We start from the raw sequence: 24,967 nt of genomic DNA, 5'->3' as shown, positions 1-24,967 counted from the left end.
TCGACGGCCACAGCGGTGCCTGGCGTGGCCCTGGGCTGGCTCTCCGAGCACCCGGGGGCCAGAGTACCCATCACCGTCCCAGGGAAGCTGCCCTGTGAGGTCTTAAACCCCTCGAGCTGTGAAGATCTTTGGATTCCGAGGGCTTTATATGGTATCAAGCCTTGCCCTGACTCTGTGGAGACCCAAGAGAAAAGAACCTGGATGGTGGCAGGTGAGGTCTCTGTGGGAGCCACGAACAATTTCCATGGGTCTGTTGTGGCAGTGTTACTTGTTTTATGCGATATTAGTTCCACAGGGGAAACCCTCCTTATAGCCACATGCTTTGAAAAGAACCACGTTTGAATTTATTTCTCACTGAAACATGAAGAGAAAAAAATGACTACTTTTAAATCTATTTGCAGATTGTCGATTATTATTCAAGGTCTTATCAGTGTTCTAAGGGAGCTATTGATACCCAGAGTAGAATTATATTGCTACACCTTAGTACATTTTGAATTAAAGGTTTTGTTATAAATGTCTGTGCCATAATTGTGTGTAAATAAACTTATCATGTGAGGGGATCAGCATGACTGTGTCAACTGCCTTTGGGAGCCACTTGACCAATAGTTCATGTTCTGAGACAGAACTCTGGTTTACCAAACACCACCTCGCTGTAACCTGCTAAACTGCGAAGTTGCCCTCACAGGAAGGAAAGTGGTCATGTTCACTGTGGTTCCATGATGGGAAATGGCAATATGAACAGTCATAATCAATTGAGTCTGCCGTGCTTGTTAACGGCATAAGCAGCCTTTGATATAGTTTCTCTTGCAGACTGAAACATCAAAACCAAATTGCAGCAAACAAATATAAGGCAGTTCTTTCAAATCTCCAGCCTCAATCTAACTAGAAATCCTGGAAAAACTCTGACATCCTCTAGAATGTACAATTTGGTATCCACAATTTTGCAACATGGATCTTAAATATATTGTGATATGGTGGTCACTAATAGAAATGGAAATGACAGTGTCCACCAAAGGATAGTTGTGTTAACCATGTGTGGTCACCTCTGTGCTGTCAAGTGGGAAGGAAATGGGATCAGGGAGTGCACGTCCCCAAAGCATGCCCATCCATTGCGAGAGGGTTCTGTGCATTAGCGTGACTGTGACCCTTTATACAAGATGGTTGGGGTCCAAATTTCATACAAATAATCCCAAATAGGTTGGAGATGGTCAGCAGGTACAAACTGGCTATAGTCCATGATGCACTGAGACTATCTTATCCTGGGATTCAACTACACAGGCTTTTCTTGAAGCTATTTTTGCCTATGCCTGTTGGCAGTTCTAGTTGGAGAACTTTTCAGATCCCTGTCCAGAACACATGGGAGGAAATCAGGAAACTCTGGGAAATCACTGTCGCATTGTCCTTCAGGTCCAGGCTGCTGCCTGGTTGTCAGCCTTTTCTTTCCCCCCAGTTTTTTTTCTATCTGTGTTTGTGTTATGGCCAGGATTTTCAATCATAAGGGGAAATTATTTATTTTTATTGCTGAGCAGTGTTATCACGGTTCATTATCTAGTCACCATTTGGACAAGTAAGGGGTCCTGAAGCTTCAGGTCATTAGCTTGATGGCAAACCTGCTTCTGGATGTAGGAGAGGAGAGCTATGTAACTGTAGATGCAATGTCTGTGAGGCGACCGCAGAGCACAGGGAAGGAGTGACCGTACACATTTGCATGGAAGCTGCGCTGGGGAAGAGGGGTAACAAGACAAGGTATGGGGGGGCAGGCTGGTAACGGATCAGAAAAGCATGCTAGGGTGAATGAAGTAGAGGCAAAGTGTGTTGGAGTTGTACTGTATGGAGTTAACTGGAAAGGCAGGAATCAGAGGGAGTGGTCAGAGCGGGGAACTTGACACGGAGAAGTTAGAGGTAGTTCGATGACTGGCAACAGAAAGGTTTAGGCAGGGGTGCCCAACCCGGGGCCCAGGACGGCTATGAATGCAGCCCAACACAAAATCGTAAATTTACTTAAAACCTTTTCTTCGCTCATCACTTTTTGTTAGTGTGTGTATATTTAATGTGTGGCCCAAGACAACTCTTCTTCTTCCAGTGTGGGCCAGACACACCAAAAGGCTGGACACTGCTGGTGGGGTATAAGCACAGCAGTAGGTGACCAAGAGTGGGTTAGAGGTCCAGACACTGGAAGGAGATAAGAAGTCAACCAACTGAGGGGCCAGGATACCAAATGGATCTGCACAGATGTAGAAAATGGCTGTAGTAGCGCTTAGTTGTCTTTAACTTCGTTCGAAAGAATGTTGTTAGATTGTATTGTGACAGCTGTCACAACAGTGTGCATTAAAAAAACTTATCAAAATTGGTGAATTTTCGTGCAGCCATTTTAATAGAAGATGGAAGAAAATATGCAACATTTTCAGCATATTATGCTGTATTATTTCAAAAAATGTAAAAATACAACTGAAAAGCAAAAAAAAAATTTATGCAGTGTATGGAGAAGGTGCTGTGACTAATCAAACGTGTCAAAAGTGGTTTGTGAAGTTTCTGGGTCCTATTGACATTTTGGCCAAATAATTCTTTGCTGGGGGGCTGTCTTAGGCACTGGAAGATGTTTAGCAGCACCTCTGGCCTCTATCCACCAGAAGCCACTAGCAAGAGATAGCCAACATACTCAAAATATCCAAATCCATAAAGTTACTGGTGAAAGTGAAAAATGTGTCTTTTATTTTATGGAACAAGCTAAACGGACTTTTTGGCCAACCCAATGAAATGAAGAGGACAGACGGTAAGCGATGAGAAAAAGAGGGTGTGCTGGTGCTCTAGCTTGGCGGCATATGCCTCAGAGAACCTGGGGTCATTCAGAGAAAAGTAGAAAGGTCTGGAAGGAGCAGAGGAGCAGGAGAGACACGCTCTTCCCCGTTCCACCCACCGCCGTCAGAGGAGGAAATGTGGGAGGCAAAGCGTCTGTGCTTGAGAGGGCGGAGGGGAATCAGAGTGAGTTCTCAGTGAACAGTCAGGTTCAAATAGAACAAGAAGGAGAAGACTGCGTTCAAGGAAGACACTCAGAAGAGAGAGGTGTTTGCTGACAACAGAGCCCGAGTTTCAGGTGACCATTAGGAGTGATTGTGGTATCACAGGAAGCTAGCATTAGGCCAAACGGAGATAAAAGTCCAGGTGAGGAAGGACAACCTGTGCGGTGTGGACTTCCTGCCAGGCCTCACAGAAGCTGGGCTGTGAGCCGTGACAACATTGCCCAGGACAGTCCCTTAAGGGAAGGTGATGAACCGGATCTCATTAAACCCACTTTCTCGACTGGGCTCTATCCAAGTCCTCATACCCCGTAGGGGCAGCAGCTTTGTTTTGTACTTACCAGTCTGGCTTTGATTTCTTCACTTTCAACACATGAAAATGTATAGCTTTTAAAGCTTAAGTTTAGAAGGTTTTAGCTTGTTGCCTGTCCTATCACAACTTAGTTTTCATGCCCCCAGTCTTTTACTTTAAGCCATTTTTTGGTGCCTGAAGTTCTTTCCACATTTCTTGTCATAAGCGTAATCATCTTTTAAAGGATAAATGGGTAATAATTTTATTGAGCTCTTGCCTATGTATTTATGTCATTATTCAAAAGCAAATGATGTCAAGAGAATGAAAAGATAAGCTACACCCTGGAAGGAAGTTTTTGTAAAAGACCCATCTGATAAATAACTATTATCCAAAATATATGAAGAACTCTTAAAACTTCACAATAAGAAAAAAAAACCTGATTTATAAATGGCCCTATACCTTAACAGACACCTCATCAAAGATACACAGATGAAAATATGTTTTGCAACATATATCATCAGGACAATGCACATTAAAACAATAATTTAATACTACTACACATCTGTTAGAATGCCAAAATGCAGAACACTGACAAACACCACCAGTTGGTGGTGAAAAGTGGAGCAACAGAAACTTCCATTCACTGCGGGTGGGAATGCAAAATGATACAGCCACTTTGAAAGGCAGTTGGTGGTTTTTACAAAATTGAACATATATTTTTCATATGGTCCCACAATCATGTGTCTTGGTATTTACCCAAAGAAGTCAAAAGTATGTTTACACAAAGCCTAGCAGCTTTATTCATAATTACCAAAACTTAAAACAAACATGATCATCAGGAGGTGGATGGATAAATTGGAAAACATACAGATAATGGAACATTATGCAGTTCCAAAAAGAAATGAACTATTAAGCCATGAAAAGACATGTAGGAAACTTAAATGTATAATACTAAGGCAGAGAAGCCAATCTGAAAAGACTACATACCCTATGATTTCAATTATATAATATCTGGACCCTAAAGGTAGGGTCACCTACCTTTTTGCCACCTAAAGGTAGGTTTGCAGTGAGATACAATTGACATGTACTATTGGGTATTTCTTTTTGTAACTTTTTCTGCTTATTATATTTATGGAGCAGAAAGAGAAGGTAAATTAAATGGAATAAACTAGAGGATCAAACTTCAAAATAATCTTGGCAGATTGGTTTGATGTGCGAAAATCAGTAACAACAATTAGCACAGCTAAATATATGCACTTATATTTAAGCTTTTAAAAAAAGACTGCAGTGGGTGTGGAGACTTTGTAACCAGTTTATAGAAAATAGATCTTAGAAAATTAGTTAGATAAAAGACTATAATCATGAACAATTTTGAAAATAGATTTGGTGATGTTTACACACCACTTTTGAATGCAACTAATGCTATTGAATTGTGCTCTTAAAAGATGGCTAATGTGGCAACTTTTATGTTATATATATTTTACCACAACAAAAAAGAACATAGTAAAGCCACAGATATTTTGCATATTAAAAGCAAAACTGCTTCTTGAAAAGCAAATGAGATCCAATGTGCTGGTCTGAACACATATCGTGTTTGTGTATTATTTATTCCAGGATATGACATCATATTCTAGATGAAGACACAAATGGTGTTAGAAGTTAAAAAATTGCTGTTATTTAAGAAAGAGTTGGAGAAACTATTTCTGATTATTCTGGAGGAAATAAGGTCGTTCTACAGGTAACTGGAGTATTGTCCGGGGGAAGAGGGACAGACATTCTCCACTCTGTTCCACAAGGTAGAAGGAGCCCTAATCTGTGGAAGTCATTTATCTAGTGATGCCAAATACCAGGCCTGCCTGATGGAGCCACAGATCATTCCTGCTGACACTGATACACCAGTAAAACCAAAAGGGTCATATGAAGTCTAAATACCACTGGATACCCGAGACAAGAGGGTCTTAGACGAGCCTCTCTCGTGGCTCACTGACATAAACCATCTATTATTGGCCTGTGGAAGACAATTTATTAATCAGATGGAGGAATATTTCATTTGAATGCAAGGATTTGACCATAACAGTCTTCTTCAGTGTAAATGTAGGAGTCCCATCCACATTAATGTGATCTCCTCCTTGTTTTGATGATAGCTGATGAGAAGTTCTTACAGTCTTTATCTTTTATCTCTGAATTTCTCTTAAGAGTTTCTGGAAAGCAGCCATAACGTCCTTATTTCTCAAGCTGTAGATCAAGGGGTTCAACATAGGTGCCACCACAGCATAGAACAGTGCGACTGTCTTCTCCTTCTCCACTGCAGAGGCCGAGCGTGGCCTCAGGTAGGTGAAGATGGTAGCCCCAAAGCACATGCAAACCACAGTGAGGTGGGAGGCACAGGTCCCAAAGGCTTTGCTACGTCCCTGAGCAGAGCGAATGCGCAGAATGGCAGCAACTATATGACCGTAGGAGAATAGGACCAGGGAACAGGGAAGCATGATCACCAGAAACCCTGAGATGGCCACCATGACCATATTGAATGAGATGTCCACACAGGCTAGCCTCAGCACGGCCAGGGTCTCACAGGCAAAATGATTAATGATATTGTGACACAGGGGAAGCCGGAAGGTGATGATCGCTTCCATCAGGGAATTCATGAAACCAGCCACCAGGCTGCCGGCAGCCAGCCCCAGGCACAGCCCCCCATGCATGATGACCGTGTAGTGCAGCGGGTGGCACACCGCCACATAGCGGTCATAGGCCATGGCTCCCAGCAGGAAGAACTCAGAGCCGCCCATCGCCAGGGACACGTGGAGCTGGAGCACACAGCTGGGGAACGGGATGGACTTCCGGGCTGAGAAGAAGTGGGCAAGCATCTGTGGGACAATGCTGTTTGCATAACAAAGGTCCACAAAGGATAAAACGGTGAGGAAGAAGTACATGGGGGTGTGCAGCCTGCTGTCCAGCCTGATCAGGAGAAGAATGAGGACATTTCCCACAACGGTCACCAAGTACATGGTCAGGAACAAGACAAAGAGTGAGACCTGAGCTTTCCAGTCCCTGGCCAGCCCCAGCAGAATGAACTCTCTCACCCACGTCTGGGTTTCATTTTCCTGGTTCATGAGCTTCTGAGGACCAAACTAAAGATGCTAATGTAAGAAGTCAGGGAAACTCGGGATTGGCTTATAGAACTTTTTGGAACCCATCTGAACTTAACATTTCCCTACCACATCTCAGCCAAACTGTGCCTGAACACATTCGCAGACGAAAAACACCACGGGGTCAGCTGTGCAGCTGGAGAACAAGGAGAAGAGGTTACACTCTTGGAATTCAGTTTATTGGGACGTAATTTCCCCCAAACACTTGTTCTTCAGCAGGAGGGGGACATGAAGTACTCAGACTTACAACTCCACTCCATTTAGTAGTTACGGCAGGGAAGCCCCTGTCCTCCTAGGAGTGAGGCAGTGTTCGTCCACATGGAAGATGGAATTCTGAAAAGGGCTCAGGAGTACCGTTTCACCACTTCTTGTTTTCTGGGTTTCCTCCCTAAATATCTCCGACACACCCCTACTCACCTCTCCTCAGTGGGATGTATCTATGAAATCCTAAGTGTTTTAAATAAAAATATTCTTACAGGGTATTTTTCTTTCATTAACTGGTTTTGAATTTAGCATCTGTAACTTGCCTTTTCTCTTTCAGAGTGTCAAATGGGAGACCCCTTCTCCACCTACGTCACACAAGTGGCCCAGTCAGGCAAGACCAAACCACAAGGGTCTGTCTAATTCAAGAGTCAGGTGTTGCATAGAGAAAGGGTATACATAGCTTCTAAAATTCATCTCTTATGTGCCCAAGAGGAATTTAGTGTCATGTTTATTGGTGTCAGGTAATTACTTAATAACAGTGTTCTCTTAAGGAAAGGACAGCTCATTCCCTCACAGTATAACATCGATATGTCCTCACCAGTGAAGACAGAAAGATAGAAGGTCAGGGCACAATTATAGAACCCAAGGCCATAGACTGTAGTGGTTCTTTGACCCCCAAACAGAAGTTCTTTATGTTTGCTCACCCACAGAAGGAAATTCCCCACAGAGGGATCCACAACGAAAGGATGCAGGTGAGAGTCTGAGGTCTAGGAGATGATTCTGTGATAATACTTGTAACATCATTATTCGAATGGCTTCTAGACTGTTCGGGCCATGACTAGAGATGGACCCCAGACTAGTCACCTCTACTGAAAGCTTCCTGTTTCAATCTTTAGAGTGATTGTTAGATATCAAGTCGCTAATGACACAGGTGGCTTGGGGGACTTAAGACTATAGTTCATTCTTGTAAAGATAGCAACATTCAGACAGTTAGTCATAAAATACTGAGAAATTAGTATTGTGTTGAATAAGGCCCCAAATTTCAAGGGATTTATTAAACACAGAGCTTTCAGAAGGCGAACGTCACACAGTGGACATGATCAAACAATGTCAGACACCACACTGACGGCCCGGCCCTGGCAGCCCCTGTCACCCACACCGAGATTAGCTGGAACATGATACTGAGCTATGAGACTGGCAAAGACATGCAGCATGCTTACACATGTAAGTGAGATTCTTCACTGTGGGGAAAGATAAAATAGAGGATTCAAAATCTTCATGACAAATAGGTAGTTTATAATCAAGAATGATATTTTTCTAGAAGGTTCCATATTAACAGGTTGTTTAGCCTTGTGGCTAGAAATCAATGGTGTCATCTTAATTTTTTGTTGTCCCTCCCTTGTAATTTTATTTTGCATCATACCTAGTTGCACATCAAGTTCTTTTTGTTACTCTACTTTGCACATTGGAATAGGAAATATTGTCATTGTACTGCATGGAACACTTCCTTGTCGTGAGATTCCAATAAAAATATAGACAGGTAATGTTTACAGTGCTTTCTTAGCCTTATGTAAATGGGCTTCTGACACCCTCATGCTTTTTAAAGGTCCACCAACACCTAAAGGGAACACTACAGCTAAATACAGCTAAAAGCAAGACACATCCATCCTTCTCCATCCAGCTGCTTTGTTCCCAAGGTATGACTCCCTACACTTAATGGTTTTCAGAATATTTGGACTGCAGGGTCATGAGGTCCTTGTTGATAGGCAATGGAGTTTTCTGGAAAATGCATTATAACTATTTTCCCTAGGGATATCATTTTAAATCTAAATATTTGAAATGTATTCCCTTTATTTTCCCTTTATTCCCTTTCCCTTTATTTTTCTCCTTTCCACTTAATATCCTGGTGGCTACAGATGGCACAGAAACATATACACGTATTTCAAAACTTGTTGACAATATAGGTGTTGAAGAAATCAATAGTTATGCTGTGCTTCCTACTTTGTATTAGGGTTTCATGAAATAAATTAAAAGGCTATGCAAATCACACAACCTAGAATATACCGAAGTGGGGTAAATTGTTTTGAAGAAGTATTTCTACTGTGTCCTGTTCCTTAAGGCACACCGGTGACTTGTCCGGCACTGTATGTGAGACTTATTCCAAATAACCTTGCTTCAGGCCTGCCTGCCAGGGGCTCAGATGTAACCGTGATGCAGCAACTCCTCCAGGTGTATCGGCAGGTATATATGTGCACAAGGGTGGTGTGGACGTGAAGGGGGTGCTTATTGGTGGATTCGTTTACACTGTTTATACCAGCTCTATAACCAGGACTGAAAGAAAGGTCAGTTTTTAAAAATCAATCTGACAACAAGTGGTGTTTCCCACCTATTTCCAAAAACATATCCGAAGCAGACTATTTGTGCTTAAAGCCACGTAGTCTTTGCTCAGTTATACAGTCCCACAGGTGTACTTCCAAGTGACACGTTACTTGTGAAAGCAACTTTTAAAATAAAATATATATGTTTTTAAAAAATGAAGTTAAAGTCAAAGTAAAATATGTTGCTTTATAAAATTGTTCCAAATAACTTACCCAACTCAATTACCCTGTGAATTACTGAAAGGTCAGGTTCAATTTCAGAAAAATCTTCTCAGTCTTGTCTTATTCTGATGGCAGATGGCAGGAAGAAAAAACACCAGCTCCTGAAGTATTCTCCCTAAGCCAAAGTGCAAAAGTTCCCTGGGGTGGGAAGAATGTTAAGAGATGAATTTAATACCATAACTGCACTTTTTTCAATATCAAGTTGATATAAACACTTAATTTGCCAAAAACCTATTCTACACCAGACATTCTATTAAATGCTTCTTGTATCTATTAATACAATAGAACGTAATGTAATAGAATGATCTTCACAACACTGACCTTTGGTGCAGTGTCTCTGTTGCGCGGATGGAGAAAACAGGTGGAGCGAGCAGACGGTGGAGGAGGCAGCCGGTGAACCGACCGTCTGACAACCCAGGGCCGTGGCTACGCGGCTCCTATGCACAGCACGGCCCTGGGTATGTGCAGCACAGAGATGGCCGTCGTTTAAAGCCTGTGGATTCACCAAACACAAAGATTAGGAGGCGCATCAAGAGGACTGAGTTCCTGCTTTTGGTCCCTTTCGCTTCAGAGCCATGGTGGACCAGAGCAGGCCCGTCCCACTCACCTGTGAACTTGAAGTCTGGCCTTTCAGCCACATCGCCAGCATGACCGGAAGGGAGAGGAACACAGCACACATCCCCCGTTAGGGATTCTCTTCTTGCGGTATTTGATTAACTGGCCTCTTTTATGAACTTGAAAAGGCTATCATCTACTTCGTGTCAGATACGGCGGTGAATACAGCAGCTTAGAGTAGATCTTTTCTTCCTCTAAGAAAAATACGGGGCTCTGATTATGCACAATATCAGAAACAGATAAACTGAGTGCTTATTTCTAAATATCAGCGTGCAAGCAAGATTTGAACCTAAGGGTATTTTTGTCTAGCTCAGAGAATATCCCTGACAGGTGGAAGGTGAGGCATGACAAAGGACCCTGCAGTATGGGGACCAGTCCTACCTCATTGAGAAGACTTGTCCCTTCTGAGCTGTTCCCCACAACCCGAGGAACTTGGAATCTATTCTCCATAGTGGTGTGTGCTTATAGACAGTACTTCAAAGTCCCCCACTGTTGTGTAAATAGTTACTGCCACATTAACATAAAAAAGAGATTATGTTTCTGGGTCGTTTGGCAACCACATCAAAGGCAGAGGTAAAATGTTGAGCAACCCTGCAGCGAAGCCAAAATCACTAGGGAGGTGGAGGAGAGCGCCAGGGGTTCTTTCTGTGGTCACAGGAAAGTCTTCTCTCCAGTGTCCCCTCTGGGTCCCACACACAAGCACACTCCCACGTGCCTGAGCTGTGCACAGACTCCTCTCGTGCCTACTTAGCTGTACACGCACAAATATAAAACCAAGACGGTATTGTGAGCACACTAAATGTCACTGAGTTGTGCACTATGAAATGGTCGATTTTGTGTTACATGAATTTCACCTCAGTGTTTAAAAATGCTGTCACAGACTGGTGAAGTGTACTTCCTAAATGTCTTCCTCAAAAAATCAAAACTAGCCCAAACTTAAATGAATAAATAGTAGATAGATAAATAAATATCTGAAAGGGAAAGCTGTGTAAAATGGGTGACAGAAAGAAAAGGAGAGGATGGTGAGATGTAAAAAAGAATAAATAAATGAGAGGAGTTATTGAAAAGCTAATTATGGAACAAAGTAAAAAGTTAGGGATAGAATGAGTGGTAAGAAAGGAAAAAAGAAAACCAGAGATGAAGACAAAGGAAAAAAGAGTACAATGAAGAAATCAAGGCAATGAAAATAAAACCAAGTAAGGAAGAAGTGGAAATCATGAAAATGAAAGAAAATAAAATTAAAACTAACATTTATAAATACCATTTTCTTGACATTTAGTCAATTTCTACATTGCTAGTTATCTAATATTTTATACATCAGGGATTCCAATATTTTATTTATACTGGTATTCAGTCCTGGAGTACGGTGTTTAGTCCTTCCTTGCAGTGAGATTTTTCTAGAATTTGGTTCTATCATGGTAAAAACCTTGTTCAAAATATATTTACTGAGAAAATCAATGGGTCCCTAGAAATTCTGAAATGTGACATTTTTCAAGACAATTCCCCACACACACACATACAAATCTTCAGGACAATTTTTTTTCAGTTACATTAAAAAAAAATTCCCCACCAAAAGATAGAAGACTGAAAAACACTTAGCTGAGGTACATACTTGGCATGACTGACTTATTTCCACACAAGCTTTATTTCTGTTCTTCGGCCCCATTATGGTCATCCGCTTTGTAAAGGAGGAGCACGTACTCTGCCAGAATCATCCTTGCGTTGTCCAAGCACAGTGGGGCTGATCGCGGGCCCATCTCCCTTTACCCAGAGCTTCTAGAACAGTTCTGAGAGAAGACTGACACAGGATGAAGAAGATGAGACCAAGTAAAATGCGCGGAGAGCAGCATGGAAGCGGGGCCAATGGCACAGATTTGAGGTGGAGAAGAAACGAGGGTGTCCGGGACACCTGTGTCATTTGAAGCAAGTGCAGTCGGATAAAGTAACTTTCTTTAACTTTAGTGGTGATGTCTCCAGGGGCCAATTATGTTTTGTTTATTAAATTTCTTGTATTTTCCCTCCCCCGTCCGGTCACTTGTGCACCTAATACCCTAACCTAGATTTCAACTTTGCCAGTGAAAGTTTCGTTGCTTTGTCCCTGGAGGGTGGGAAGGAGCTCACCAAACTTTAATTTCTCAAGGGGAGGGGGGCATGTCTGAGTCTTCAACCTGAAAATGGTGGGGACTTTATCCCCCTTGACGAGCATGAAGATGTGGTTCCATCTTGACACCTTCATTCCGACTTGCCCGTCTCCACATTCCTTTGAGCAACAGCCTCAGGGGCCAGGCCATCTCTGGGGCGCCCTGGGGGACATTGTCTTATCTGAGCGTGGGCAGGGAGACCTTGGCGTGCCAGTCTCTAGACAGATGCTGCTCCCCGTGTTGGTGATCCCACCACCACATCCTGCAACCTTTAGGAACTTCGCCTTGCCTTTCACTTTAGGGAAGACAACCTTCCATACCCTGGTGTGTACTGAGGGACTTTCAGTGTTCAGCACTGTTAGCGCACTGCGATCTTCCTGTGCGGAAGAACATACTGAGTGTGTTCAGCACTATGCAGTGAAGTGTGGGGTGGGGGGGGGGGTGCAGGGTTTGCCCCCCTCCTCTCCCCATGAGGGAGAGTGACGGTTTCCCCTCATGGGCCCTGTCCACCTGGCGTTGTCCCAGGAAAGGGCTTGTGACGCCCTCTCCCTGGCTTTTTCTGGGAGCTGGCGGCCACAGCATCTTCTCCCAGCCAACTTTCTGAGCAAAAGAGACAGAGGGCTGCTCACGTGAGCGCTGCAGTGGGAAGGGGAAGTGTAGCAGGGGCTACGTTAGCTTTGGGCCTTCAGAAGGCAAAAGAGGCCCCCTCAAAGTTGCTTTCTAGCTTCCAATTCCTTGTAAAATACTGGCATTCCTCATAAAATACTGGGGTTTTTTTTTTCACTGGTTACAGTTGACTTTCAATAGTATTCTATATTATATTAATTGCTGGTGTAGAGCACAGTGGTTAGATATTTATATAATTTACAAAGTGATGCCCCTGATAAATCCAGTACCCACCTGGCACCATCCATAGTTACTTCAGTATCATTGACTACATTCTCTGTGCTGTGCTTTACATCCCCGTGACTATTCTCCAACTACCAGTTTGTGCTTCTTAAGCCTTTTCTTACTTATTGTCCTCTTTACTTTGTGGCTTAGTATCTCATTATTTAAAAATCCTTTTACAGTTATTTAGTGTCTTAGAAGGGAAGGGAACAGACTGAAACTCATTTGTAAAATGTGTTTCCTAACTTCAGATATATTAGAAATTAATTTTTATGCCATACGATAGGATAGATGACATTTCTTTTTCCTGATAGCGTAGTCATTTGTTCCAAAATCATTTATTTAGTAGAACATAGCTTCCTAAATTGATTTGCAAGTATGTTCTTATGATAAACTAAATTCCCACCTACAAAAGTTTCTTTGAGAGGTTATATTTTGATTCATTGATGCATGTCTTTTTCTACACCAATACCATGGCTCTAATTGTAGTTACTTTACTCTATGTTTTGCTATATAGTAAGGCAGGCACTTCCTTACTTTATTATACTTTGTTCTCAGAAACTTAGCTTAGTAAAGGTAAAATGCCCTAAACCCACAGCAAACAGTACGTGTAATGGAGAACCTACAGACGTGCTTCGGATCAGGCACAAGGAAGGACACCTGCTACCACGGCCACTGTCTGACATTAGAGGCCCTGGCCCGTGAATAAGGGAACAGATGAAGATATACCCAGATGATAAGGAAAGCTATCACTGCTTACAGGTGATATGCCTATATAGCTAGGGAAAAACATCAAAAGTCTATTAGACTTAATGAGGGAGAACCAGATACAAGACCACCTTGCAGAAATCAAGAGCATTTCTGAACATCAGCAACAACCAACTAAAAAACAAAATAAAATGCTAGCTATAACAGCAACACAAACTCTGAAGTATTAGGAATTCCTTCACACACAGCGTGCGTGTGCTCCACGCAGGGCTCTGCCAAGGCCTCCAGTCGTCCCTGTCTTCTCTAGCTACCTTCCTGTTTTGCTTTTCTCTATAGCAATGAACACCACACACAGGCTACATGTACCACTTATTTATTATATGTATTGTCTATCTCCTTTAACTAGAATGTAGTCTCCATGAAAGTAGAGCTTTTTGTTTGCTTTAAGAATGTTTTTATTGATTGATTTGAGAGAGAGAGAGAGAGAGAGAGAGAGAGAGAGAGGAAAGGAGAGAGAGAAACAGGGAAAGGAAAAAGGTCAATTTCTGTTGTCCCACTTATACATTCATGGGTTGACCAGAGATCAAACCCACAACCTTGGCATAGAAGGATGGCACTCTAACCAATTGAGCTGTCCTGCCATGGCTTTGTTTGCTTTTCACTGTTGTATCTGTAACACCTAGAAGGGTGTCTAGCACATAATATGTACTTTACAAATCTTTGTCCAACACCTGTGGAGAAAATATTAAACTCACAAGAGGAATGGCAGGATCTGAGCTATGTTTTACAGGAATCGCTCTGCGTGCTGGGATACAAGAGTAAAAGCAGAGACATAGGTGCAGGCCTTTGCAGGAACCAAGGTGGGAGAGGAGATGATGAGGATTGAGTGTGATCTGTGTATATTTTGAAAGTAGAGACGAGAGGATGTTCTTGCAGATTTGTGCTGTTTGTGAGAGAAGGAGTGGTCGGTGGCCTGATCACGGCAGTGATGGAGTCGTGGTGAACTGAGGTGGGAATCAGATCAGCACATGAGGCCATGTTCACATCAATTACTTACCAAGTAAGAAAAAATAAAACAATTTTATATCTTTCAGGCTAGAAGAAAATCAAAGCATGCAGGCAGTGTGTAGATAAGAACTCTCATGCACTAAAGTAGGAGTGCAGACTTTTAAAGCTATTCTGGAGAGAATTATCCATGGCCTAGCAACTGAGCTGCTGTGTATACTCCCTAAATAAATTCTCACTTGGGTCCTTACCTGTGATATTATGATGTGCAATGTGGAGTTACAGGTGGTGCCAGGGAGTTGGGTTCCATGACAAAGAGTGACAGCTAAAATGTGGTGAACACCATGGATTACTATGAACAGTTAGAAGTAATAGATCAGCAATACATATGGCTCTTAAAAATATGTGTGGATTTTTTAAATATAGTGTTCTATAATATAGACACAGGATGAGTAGTTAACAATATAATACACTTTTAAAAAATACATAAATGTACCTCAACACAACTAAATGCCTTAAACAAAGTAGAATAGATGCCCATAAGCAAGAAAAATAATAATAAATGGGATAAAAGAATTAATTTTTAAACACTCATAAGAGAGGCCTTGCACAATTGATGAGTTTGCCATGTACTGAGTAGTATTGTTAATCAATTAACTCAACTCTGCACCTGAGATTTTTTTAAAAGTCTTACTAATATCATAAATTCCAACCAATATGGTCTTTACACACTTCAGGAAAGGCAGCTCCTGCAACAGTAAAGGAAGTTTCCATCAATAACCTATTCAATGAGCAGGAACTGTGCGCACTGTGCAGGCGCTGGGCCTGCTTCTGAAGTCCTTGCTCTCAGGGGGCTTACAGGCTGCTGAGCACAGCACGGCCTTTCCTGAGGGAGCCGCTTGGCTTTTCTTCTTTCTGAAAAGTGGGAGATCAAAAACACCTTTGCTTTTGAGATTTTATTCAGACAGAGATTTGAGCACAGTTGTTCATGATGCTAATGGACAGGACTCAGAATTTCCCGTAAAAGTCAGTATTTATGAATAAGTTATTAGTATGCAGTAGTACATTGAGACATTGTATATAAGTCTCAGATTTCACGCACAAGAAAATGACATGCCAATGATTATTTTCTCCATGAATATGTTCGACTGGTAGAAAAATAAATTTTCCTTTTACACAGATGTATCTGCTTTCTTCCGACCCTTGGTGGATAACCCTGCATGTGCGCAGTTTGCATTTTATTCAGAGCAGGAGAAAGAGGTGGCCTGGTTTATTTTCTAAGATAAAGGTGCCCTCTGCAGGTCAAATGGCCCAGGCCATGCAAATAAACTGTAAGGAAAATAAAGAGTTGGAGGGAACCTATAGATGGAGAGTTCAAAGACATAACAAGTTGAAAAATGGGCAAGACAATTACAGTGACTAGGGGTGTTTGCTTGGGTAATAAAGCCATAAAGAAGTACAAGAAAGGGGCCTTTGCTACAAAGGTCGAGGTAGCAGTTGTTTTGGGGAAAAAGGGAGCTCTGATTAGCACAAACATGTGGAGGGGCTTCTGCAGTGGCTGCCAGTTCTGTTGTTTGACTTGAGTGGTTATTACAAGGGACATTGTCTTACGTAATTCCCTAAGTTACACATTTGTTTAGTGTGGTTTCTGCCTCTGTGTTTTATTTTACAACATAAAGTAAGAAATACTAATTAAAAACTTGAAGCTGCAGTATAAAGAATAAAATGCAGAAGGAACAGGTGGAGACAGAGCAGAGAGATCATATATTTTGCTCACAAAGCTCATGGAATCCATTGATGAATTAGACATGAAATAATGGAATCAAGAATTATTCTGGGTGTGTGATGGTTCCTTTCACTAATACACTCAAAGTATCTTGGAACAAGAAGAAAGGGAGTAGCTTGGCCTGGAGAAAGCAAGAGCATTAGTTCTAGTTCAAGTATGTTAAGAATGGGATTCCTATGCTCCACGTGAAGTTGTTCAGCAAGCCCTTGGACATACGTGTTTGGAGCTCATGAGAAAGGTCTTGTCTGGATTGGAGATAAGAAAAATAAGAACTTTAGCCTTGACTGATAAATAGATTCTAAATAGATCAGAGAGATGGATGAATAGATGGATGGATGGATGGGTGGGTGGGTGGATGGATGCCATGGCTCTGGGTAAAAGCATCCAGAGCAACATAGAACAGTGATCAACTACAGCCAAAGCAATAGGGAAAAAAAAAGTTCATTTGGAATAATTGTATAGAAAGAGAAAGCTGCATAATGCTTAGTCCTGTAACTGTGTCCTAAAAACTGTTTTAAAAATAGTTGAATATTTACCCTATGCCACCACTTTATTACGTGATATTTTACATGGCTTACTCATATTCTTCAAGATGATAACACATACTGGATAGTACTCTTCTTGTAGTTGAGGAAACTGGAGGTAGAGATATTAAGCTTACTTTTTGCATTGCTGGTGAAGGTTGGGTCAAGATGTGAGGAGGGGTTGTTCTCAGTCTGAAAGTTTCAGTTGTCTGCATTGCATGTCATGAGGGAGTATGTGGGGGAAACGGGAAAGGCAAGTGGAGTGTGAGTTCCAGGAGGACAGATTACCCAGCAGACCCCTGTTTAACAAATGAAGGCACTTTTTGCCATGTGTATAACAGGGCAAGGATACATAGTCAAAATGTGGACTAATGTGGAAAGTCCATTAAAAAAAAATGTGCTCACCACAAACCACCTCCTCAGCAAATCTGAGGAGAAAGGGCCTGTCAATCATTTGCTTTTTGTTTGCAGTGTTCTCTGGGCTGCTGGAGGGAAGTAGAAATTCTGTAAATCTTTACCTGGTTTCACTGAGTTTTCTCAGTACTCTCCTTAGGGCACTCATCACCTCCTTGTTCCTCAAGCTGTAGATCAAGGGGTTCAGCATTGGTGTTGCCACGGCGTAGAAGAGCGCCACCATCTTCTCCTGTTCTGCCGAGGAGCTGGCTGCAGGTCTCATGTACGTGAAGATGGCCGTTCCAAAGCACATGCAAACCACAGTGAGGTGGGAGGCACAGGTCTCAAAGGCTTTGCTACGTCCCTGGGCAGAGCGAATGCGCAGAATAGCAGAGACTATATGACCGTAGGAGAATAGGACCAGGGAACAGGGAAGCATGATCACCAGAAACCCTGAGATGGCCACCATGACCCTGTTCACTGAGATGTCGGCGCAGGCCAGCCTCAGCACGGCCAACATCTCACAAGCGAAGTGATTAATGACATTGCGGCACAAAGGCAGCCGAAAGATGATGGTTGTCTGCATCAGGGAATTCATGAAACCAGCCACCAGGCTGCCGGCAGCCAGCCCCAGGCACAGCCCTGCATGCATGATGACCGTGTAGTGCAGCGGGTGGCACACCGCCACATAGCGGTCATAGGCCATGGCTCCCAGCAGGAAGAACTCAGAGCCGCCCATCGCCAGGGACACGTGGAGCTGGAGCACACAGCTGGGGAACGGGATGGACTTCCGGGCCGACAGAAAGTGAACCAGCATCTGCGGGACAGTGCTGTTGGTATAACAGATGTCCACAAGTGACAGGACGCTGAGGAAAAAGTACATGGGCGTTTGTAGGCTGCTGTCCAGCGTGATAAGGAGGATAATGGTGAAGTTCCCCAGCACGGTCACCAGATACATGGCCAGGAAAAGGAAGAAGAGGGACAGCTGAGTCTCCCAGCAGCTGGACAGGCCCAGGAGGATGAACTCCCTCACCCATGTCTGATTTTCCCTGCCCATGAGCCTCTGAAGACAAAACCCAAGTTATAAATCAATCCATACCAGACACTGACAGCGGCAGAGGGCCAGAGGAGGTCATTCAGACCAAAGAGCCATCTCAGATTAAATGGTGAGCTTCACCAGCTTATTTCCTTCAAGGTTTGGGGACTGTAACGGAACCCATTGTTGTGGCTCAGGGTCAAGGAGAAAATAAAATTCTTCTTTTCTTCTTCCTAAAGTAGGAAAGTTTTTATTAAAATGCTTAGACAGTTGAGTTAAAAACTAAACTAAAACACACTTCTCTTCTTTAAAGCCAATTCTAAACCCTGGAGTTTGTTTATTTCTCTGTTGGAAACCAGTTTCCCCCTCCTGACTCTCTCAAAATTCATAGGGAGTGGAACCTAACAGATAGAAACAGATTCTTAAATGAGCTTTTTAAAACCTCTGGATTCTGTACAAAAAGGAAACACTCAGTTCCACCCTTTTAAAATCAGAAACTTGGGGTTACAAGTTAGAAGGTGGCAAATACAAAATAGATATTTTAGGTAGCAAAGAAAATTTTCAAAGTCCCATTTCAGAGCCAGTGACATGAACAATAAAGACCTGGGCCATCAGGCTCCGTCTTGAAAGATCTTCACCTGCTTGTCTTTTCTCTGGATGAGAGGATGGGAGGGAAGAATCTGGTGTTTCCTCCTCCTTCGGAAGAGCAGCAGAGCATGGGTTGATGGAAAGGATGGCTGTCAGGAAACAAATCAAAGTCAAGGACGCATGAGCTATCTTCCCTAATAAACGAGAAGAACTCAAATATTTGCTGTACACATTAGCCTATCAACAAAGAAATCTTGAAAGTTGGCTGCCATTCCCGCTCGTTTGATTGGCATGTATCCTGCATAGCGATAGTTGTGGTTTGGAGACTGTAAAGTGAGGGAAGATAGCTGGAACTAACTCAGTGGAATGACTGTTGATGTTCCCTCTTTCCTTTACTTTTATCCCTATCTGAAATTCGTGACTATGCCTGCCCCCCACCAGAAAACTGTCTTTTCTCATCCTTGCACTGTGCTCCCTCTACTGTGATTCACACAACAGAGGCATAGCTGGTCTGCTCAGTACCACCCCCAGGCTCTCTAATCCTGCTGATAGGTTGCTAGTCAGAAAGCTCAAGCACTCTGGCATTCTCTCTGGAACTCTTAGTAATCCTGCTTGCACCTTATTCAAGTCACAAGTGATTTCCAAAAACCTCAAGGACTCAACAAAGCCCACTTTTGATTTTCCACATATCATCCCTCTAATTACTCTGTCCTTTGGGTAGAGAAAGTGATATCCACGCACAGCTTTGTTGTAAAAACTAGTAATTAGTTAAGGGCTTGACAAAGAGAATGTAAGCCCTGATCCTTGGTCAGTAATTTCCCTTAAAAGCCCTCAAAGGTATTGGTTACAAATAGAAATACCCATGGTTAACATATCATGTTTCTGTACCATCACCATGTTTTGTAAAGTGCCCCTCCCTGGGACTGAATGAACTCCTTTGCCAATGAACTTGAATTTCCCAGTTCAACTCTCAATTATGTTTCCTTTACCCAGACCTAGTTTCTTCTTCTGGGCAAAGGAAACATCATTTTAAGTCTGACTTAATTCATTGGAGACAGAAAAGTTGGGATAAGGATGTAACACCAATAGTAAAAAAGAATGACTTTTTAAGCCCCCCCCAAAAAAGTTAAGAAGTGAAAGGAAATGTTTAAAACACTTTTTGAACAGGTGCTATGTAAAGAGAAGTTACAACAGATTTTCAGAAGTAGGGTGGAGGTGTAATATCTGACAATGATAGTAAAGACAAACAGCATCCTCCCCAACCCTTTCTTCTCAGAATCATGATTCAAGCTTCCTGAAGTTAAAAATCACAAGCATCCTTCTTGAAATAGAAAGCCACCTAGAAACCTTGAGATTTCCCCAAAATGTTACTTGGCAAAGTTGTTCTCCCCACTCCCTCCCAATTTCCTTATGTGTACGTATACTGCTTAGACCATTATCCCTTCAGAATGAGCTGGTCAGCACAGACCTGTCCTCCGGGTCCAGATTTCCAATGGGCAGGCGCTGAGGGCACCGTGCAGACCAGGGAACGTGACTTGTTGCAGCTAAGCCCGGGGACTCCTATGGATGCGGTCGAAGACCTGAGCTAGGTGCTTCATTTCTCAGAGGTATCTGAAAGAAGTCCTTCCTCAGTCTGGCTACTCACAATGAGCTTTCTTAAAACCAGTTGCCAAAATGGGACATTTTTCTCTCCAGTAACCAAATTCAGTACAGTTGTCACCCGAGACTGGGAAGCAGCTGCATGGTAAGGAGACCCTGGTTTCCTGACTTGAGGTCTGAGAACCCCCTGGAGGGCCTCAGAGCGGGGCAGCCTCACCTTCAGGACAGGAGACCGGCGTTGCCCGGGAAGAGCAGAGCTGAGCAGGGTGTGCCATTTGGAAGAAGTAACTTTCTTTTCCCTCAGAGAGAAAAATCTCTGCAGACCAATTATGCTGTGCTTGTTAGACTTCAGTTACTTCTTCTCTGTATGGTGATTCCCTCACCTGAAACGCTCATCTGCATTTAAGAGAATTTCGTTTTCCAGATCCAGAAAGAAAGTCCCCGTTTCCCTGGAGACATCTCCTAAATCTTTGCTGAACTCTCACTTGGAGGAAGTTATAACTTGCCCATGACTTTCTGTCCATGTACTCGTGATTGGCATTATCTGACCTAAAGTCCCCCATTACTCATGGGCCACATCTGAGACCTTCAAACAGTTATCTTCTGTAACATGGCTCTTAAGTTGTCCATGAGCTTCTTCCCCATTATGGCTCACTGTTAGAAGGCTCCTTTTAACTGGGTATTGTCAAACTATTTGACCACTTTTCTTTCTAAATGTCTGCCCGCATGTTCCACATATATTACAGAAAATTACTACCCACTTTAAGCATCTCAAATTATATATCCATTCCACTGGTAGACATTTAGGCTATTTCCAGTTTGTATCTATGGCAAACAACACTGCTAGGAACATTCATACACACATACACTCATCTTTTGTCCAATATATATTGACTTCTGTTGCCCACTAGTAGCATTTGCCCATCACAGTTTATGTGCATGTCCAGTTTCAGCTAATATTGTCAGTGTTGTCAAAACAGTTGTGGCTGCCCTGACTGGTGCAGCGCAGTTGGTTGGAGCACTGTCTCATAAATCAAAAGGTCATAGATTTGATTCCTAGTCAGGACACATGCCTGGGTTGCAGGTTCAATCCCTGGTCGGGGTGTGTAGGAGAGGCAACCAACCAATGTTTCTCTTTCACATTGATGTTTCCCTCCCTCTCTCTCTTCCTTTCTTTCACTCTCTCTAAAAATAATAAGTGTGTCCTTAGGTGAGAAGAAAAGAAAAACAGCTCCAAGCTCTCTCTATCCTTGGATTGTAAGTCCTTTTCATTTTAGCCATTCTGTTGAGTCTGTATAGTGATATCTCATTGTTAACTATATTTTACATTTCTCTGATGATTAATAAGGTTGTGCTATTTTAAAATATTTATTGGTGACTTGGAGATTCCATTTTCTGAGGTGTTCAACCTTTTGTCTGCTTTTCCATTGGGTTACCTCTCTTTTTCTCACTGATTTTAGTTATTTTTATATTTTGAGTAGGGGTCATTTGTCATTTATATGTATCACAGATATTTTCTACTACACTGACTTAACTTTTCATTCTCTAAATGGTGTCTCTGATAAAGAGATGTTTTTCATTTCAATGTAGTTCTACTTATCAGTTGTTTTCCACATAGTTCTTGCCCTTTTGTGTCTTCAGAAACCTTTGTCTACCCCAAATCATGAAGTTACATTATTCAGTGTTATCTTCTGGGAGCTTTCATGTTTTCTTTTTCAGATTTAGGTCAACAGTATATCTGGACTTTATTGCTGTGCATAGTGTGAGACAGGAACCCACATTCACTTGTTTCCTATGTGAATATCCAAATTTATTGGGAGTCCATTCTTTTCCTACTATTCTTGGTGTTGCCATAAATCAAATTTGAATTTATATTTGTGGGTAAGTGTCAGTATTCTTTTTTCTATCCACTGGTCTATTTATCTGTTGTTATAAAATAGTACATTGTCTTAATTACTGTAGTTTTACAATAAACCTTGTATTATAGTGTAAGTCTTTCAACTTGATTCCACATTTTCAAATTGTTTGACATATTTATGACCATTTGAATTTTTCATCTGATTCTAAAATTAGCTCAAACATTTCCAGGAAAAAAAAACTTGCTGAATATTTTGATTGGGATTTTTTTTAAATCAATTTTGGGAAAAGTCACATTTCTGTGCTTTTGAGTATTCCAATCCTTTAAAAAACATATATTCTTCCATTTATTTAATATCTGTTCTTTTTTCTCAATGTGCAAGTGTTTTGTCTCTCATTAGATTTGTTCCTGGGTGTGATGTTTTGCCATGCTGTTTTAAATAATATCTTTTACATTATATAAAAATATAATTGGTCTTTGTATATTAAGTATATATACATAAAATAACTTTTGTGGATGACTGGTTTCATTTCTTTACATTTTTTTGGTAGAATTCGCTGGTGAAGCTACCTGACCTGAAGTTCTATTTGGTAGAAAATTATTAAATATGGACTTAAATATCTTAGTATATAGGACTATTCTATTTCTTCATGTGTTCATTTTCGTAAGCTTATTTTTCTAGGAATTTTTTTATCTAACTTTTCAAATTTATTAGCCTAAATTTAATATTTCCTATAAAATTTGAATATACATAGAATCTGTAGTAATGTCTCTTTCTCTTTCCTAGTATTGTTTATTTCTTCCATTTCTCTCTCTCTTTTTTATTAGTATTGGCAATGGATTATGGTTTACTATAAAAATTTTTAAATATCATTTGCTGCAAGGAGAGCAAATGACATGGCTATCCCATCCCTTAACAAATACCATTTCATAGGTAACAAGAAGAAAAAAAATCCTTCCTTCCTTAGAAGAAAAATATTAAAAACCACAAAAGAAATCAAACATCCTAAAATGTATGTGAAGAGAACAAGATAATATACAGTTCTCCTAAGTTATCTCCAGGATAGAACCAGAGAATCAGGGCCCTGGGGTGCTGAAAGAACCAGCAATATTATAGCAAACCTATTTCTAGGGATTTTAGAAAATCCTTTTGGGTTACATAAATCAATATCCAAAGTCATTGTGAATTGTTATGAGCCATAATGGAATAACAGGGATGGTATTTATCCTCCTATCTTGGTGTCCACCCTGCCTGATCTCAGGAAGCTGTAACCCCCCGTGGCTAAGGTTGAGTAAGAGACCTCTGGACCAGGAGACACTAAGGAGACAAAGCTTATCTTACTGGCAGGAGCACTGCCTGCTACTTGCCTGGCTCCCATTGCTTGGTCAGATAGTCAATGACGGGTAACAATTCTCTGAAGAGAATGAATCTAAGACAGACAGGGTCACGTGGGAAAAGCCACCAGGGAAGAGACTTGGGGCTGTGGAAATGAGGGGGTGATCGACCCCTGCCCCCTCGGCTTTGACAAGCCTGAGTCCTTGTTCTGGCTGTGAGAAATCCAAATCTCCCGGCTGCCTTTGTCTCCTCTGCCTGACTCAGGCCTGCGGAAGTAGCAGGGGTGGTGCAGTCTAGACCAGAGTCAGTGGACTCTCGGGGTAATCAGACCCGGGGCATAGAATATGCAAGATCCTGTGAGACCTGCTTGCTGGAGGATGCTCTTGAATTAGAATATGAAGGCACGGGCAGGAAATGAAACTAGCTTTTAGGTCCTGTAGCTTTTTAAGTGATAAAACCCCCAAACTCAGTGTGAGCTCTGTCAGCCCTTTGAAAGCTATCTATTTGTTTGATCTTCCCTGCCAGACTGTAATCAACAAACTGTATCTGTATTCTTAATAAAAGCCTGCTTGGGCCGGAAGGCATGGCGCTCTTCACTAGAGAGAGTGGCCATGCTGTTCCTATTCCTCCATAGGACTCGGTAGTCTGTGTGTATTTCTCTCATATCATGAGTAGCTGCAGCATTCGGGGTCACCGTGGGCTGGTGACTGCAACACTCCTACATAACCATCTAGAAAATTAAAATTCACAAAGCAATGGTTTTCATATGTTGGACAACAGGCAGTGTAAGACAGTGATCCCTGAGAGGTGGGAAACAAGTGAGGTGGGGGCATAAACGCCCCCACTCCTGGCCCCAGGATGAAAACGGGTTACCCAGACAGAGCCTGTGGTCCTCCTAAGTTGAAAAGACAGAGTTCCCAGTCTGGCACAGAGTACCAAAAAGGAGGCAGCTGCAAAGAACAGGACATTTAATATCTGAATACTGGTTGTCTTAAGTCTTTTGCTGACGACTAATCTTTGCAGGTTGTGAGGGACCTACCAAGGCCAAGAAAAGACCCACCAGAAAGCAATAAATGGAATGGTCTCTAGAGGGAATGTGGGGCCTGGGACAGCTCCTGGTCACACCAGTCAGAAAGGAAAGGCCTGGAATACCCATGCCATTGAGCAGAGCCCTCAGAAAACAATGACCTCAGTCGTGGTACAAGCTGACCCCACACTCAGGCCTATTCTA

At 42.1% G+C, this 24,967-nt stretch overlaps 2 protein-coding genes across 2 annotated transcripts; both read right to left on the bottom strand.

Annotated features, from left to right (window-relative positions):
• Nucleotides 1–5,483: 5,483 nt before the first annotated feature.
• Nucleotides 5,484–6,419, bottom strand: LOC123830949 (olfactory receptor-like protein OLF3). Its single transcript, XM_045857573.1, has one exon. The coding sequence runs from the start codon at nt 6,417–6,419 to the stop codon at nt 5,484–5,486; it is 936 nt and encodes a 311-aa protein (XP_045713529.1).
• An 11,021-nt stretch (nt 6,420–17,440) lies between these two features.
• LOC123830994 (olfactory receptor-like protein OLF3) lies at nt 17,441–18,376 on the bottom strand. The gene has a single exon (XM_045857623.1). The coding sequence runs from the start codon at nt 18,374–18,376 to the stop codon at nt 17,441–17,443; it is 936 nt and encodes a 311-aa protein (XP_045713579.1).
• Nucleotides 18,377–24,967: the final 6,591 nt, after the last annotated feature.

Source organism: Phyllostomus hastatus, unplaced genomic scaffold (assembly GCF_019186645.2).
Source record: "Phyllostomus hastatus isolate PE091 unplaced genomic scaffold, TTU_PhHast_1.1 phas_scaffold_142, whole genome shotgun sequence".
NCBI lineage: Eukaryota > Metazoa > Chordata > Mammalia > Chiroptera > Phyllostomidae > Phyllostomus > Phyllostomus hastatus.
Note: the sequence above shows the minus strand (reverse complement) of the source record. Positions and strands in the feature narration are given on the sequence as shown.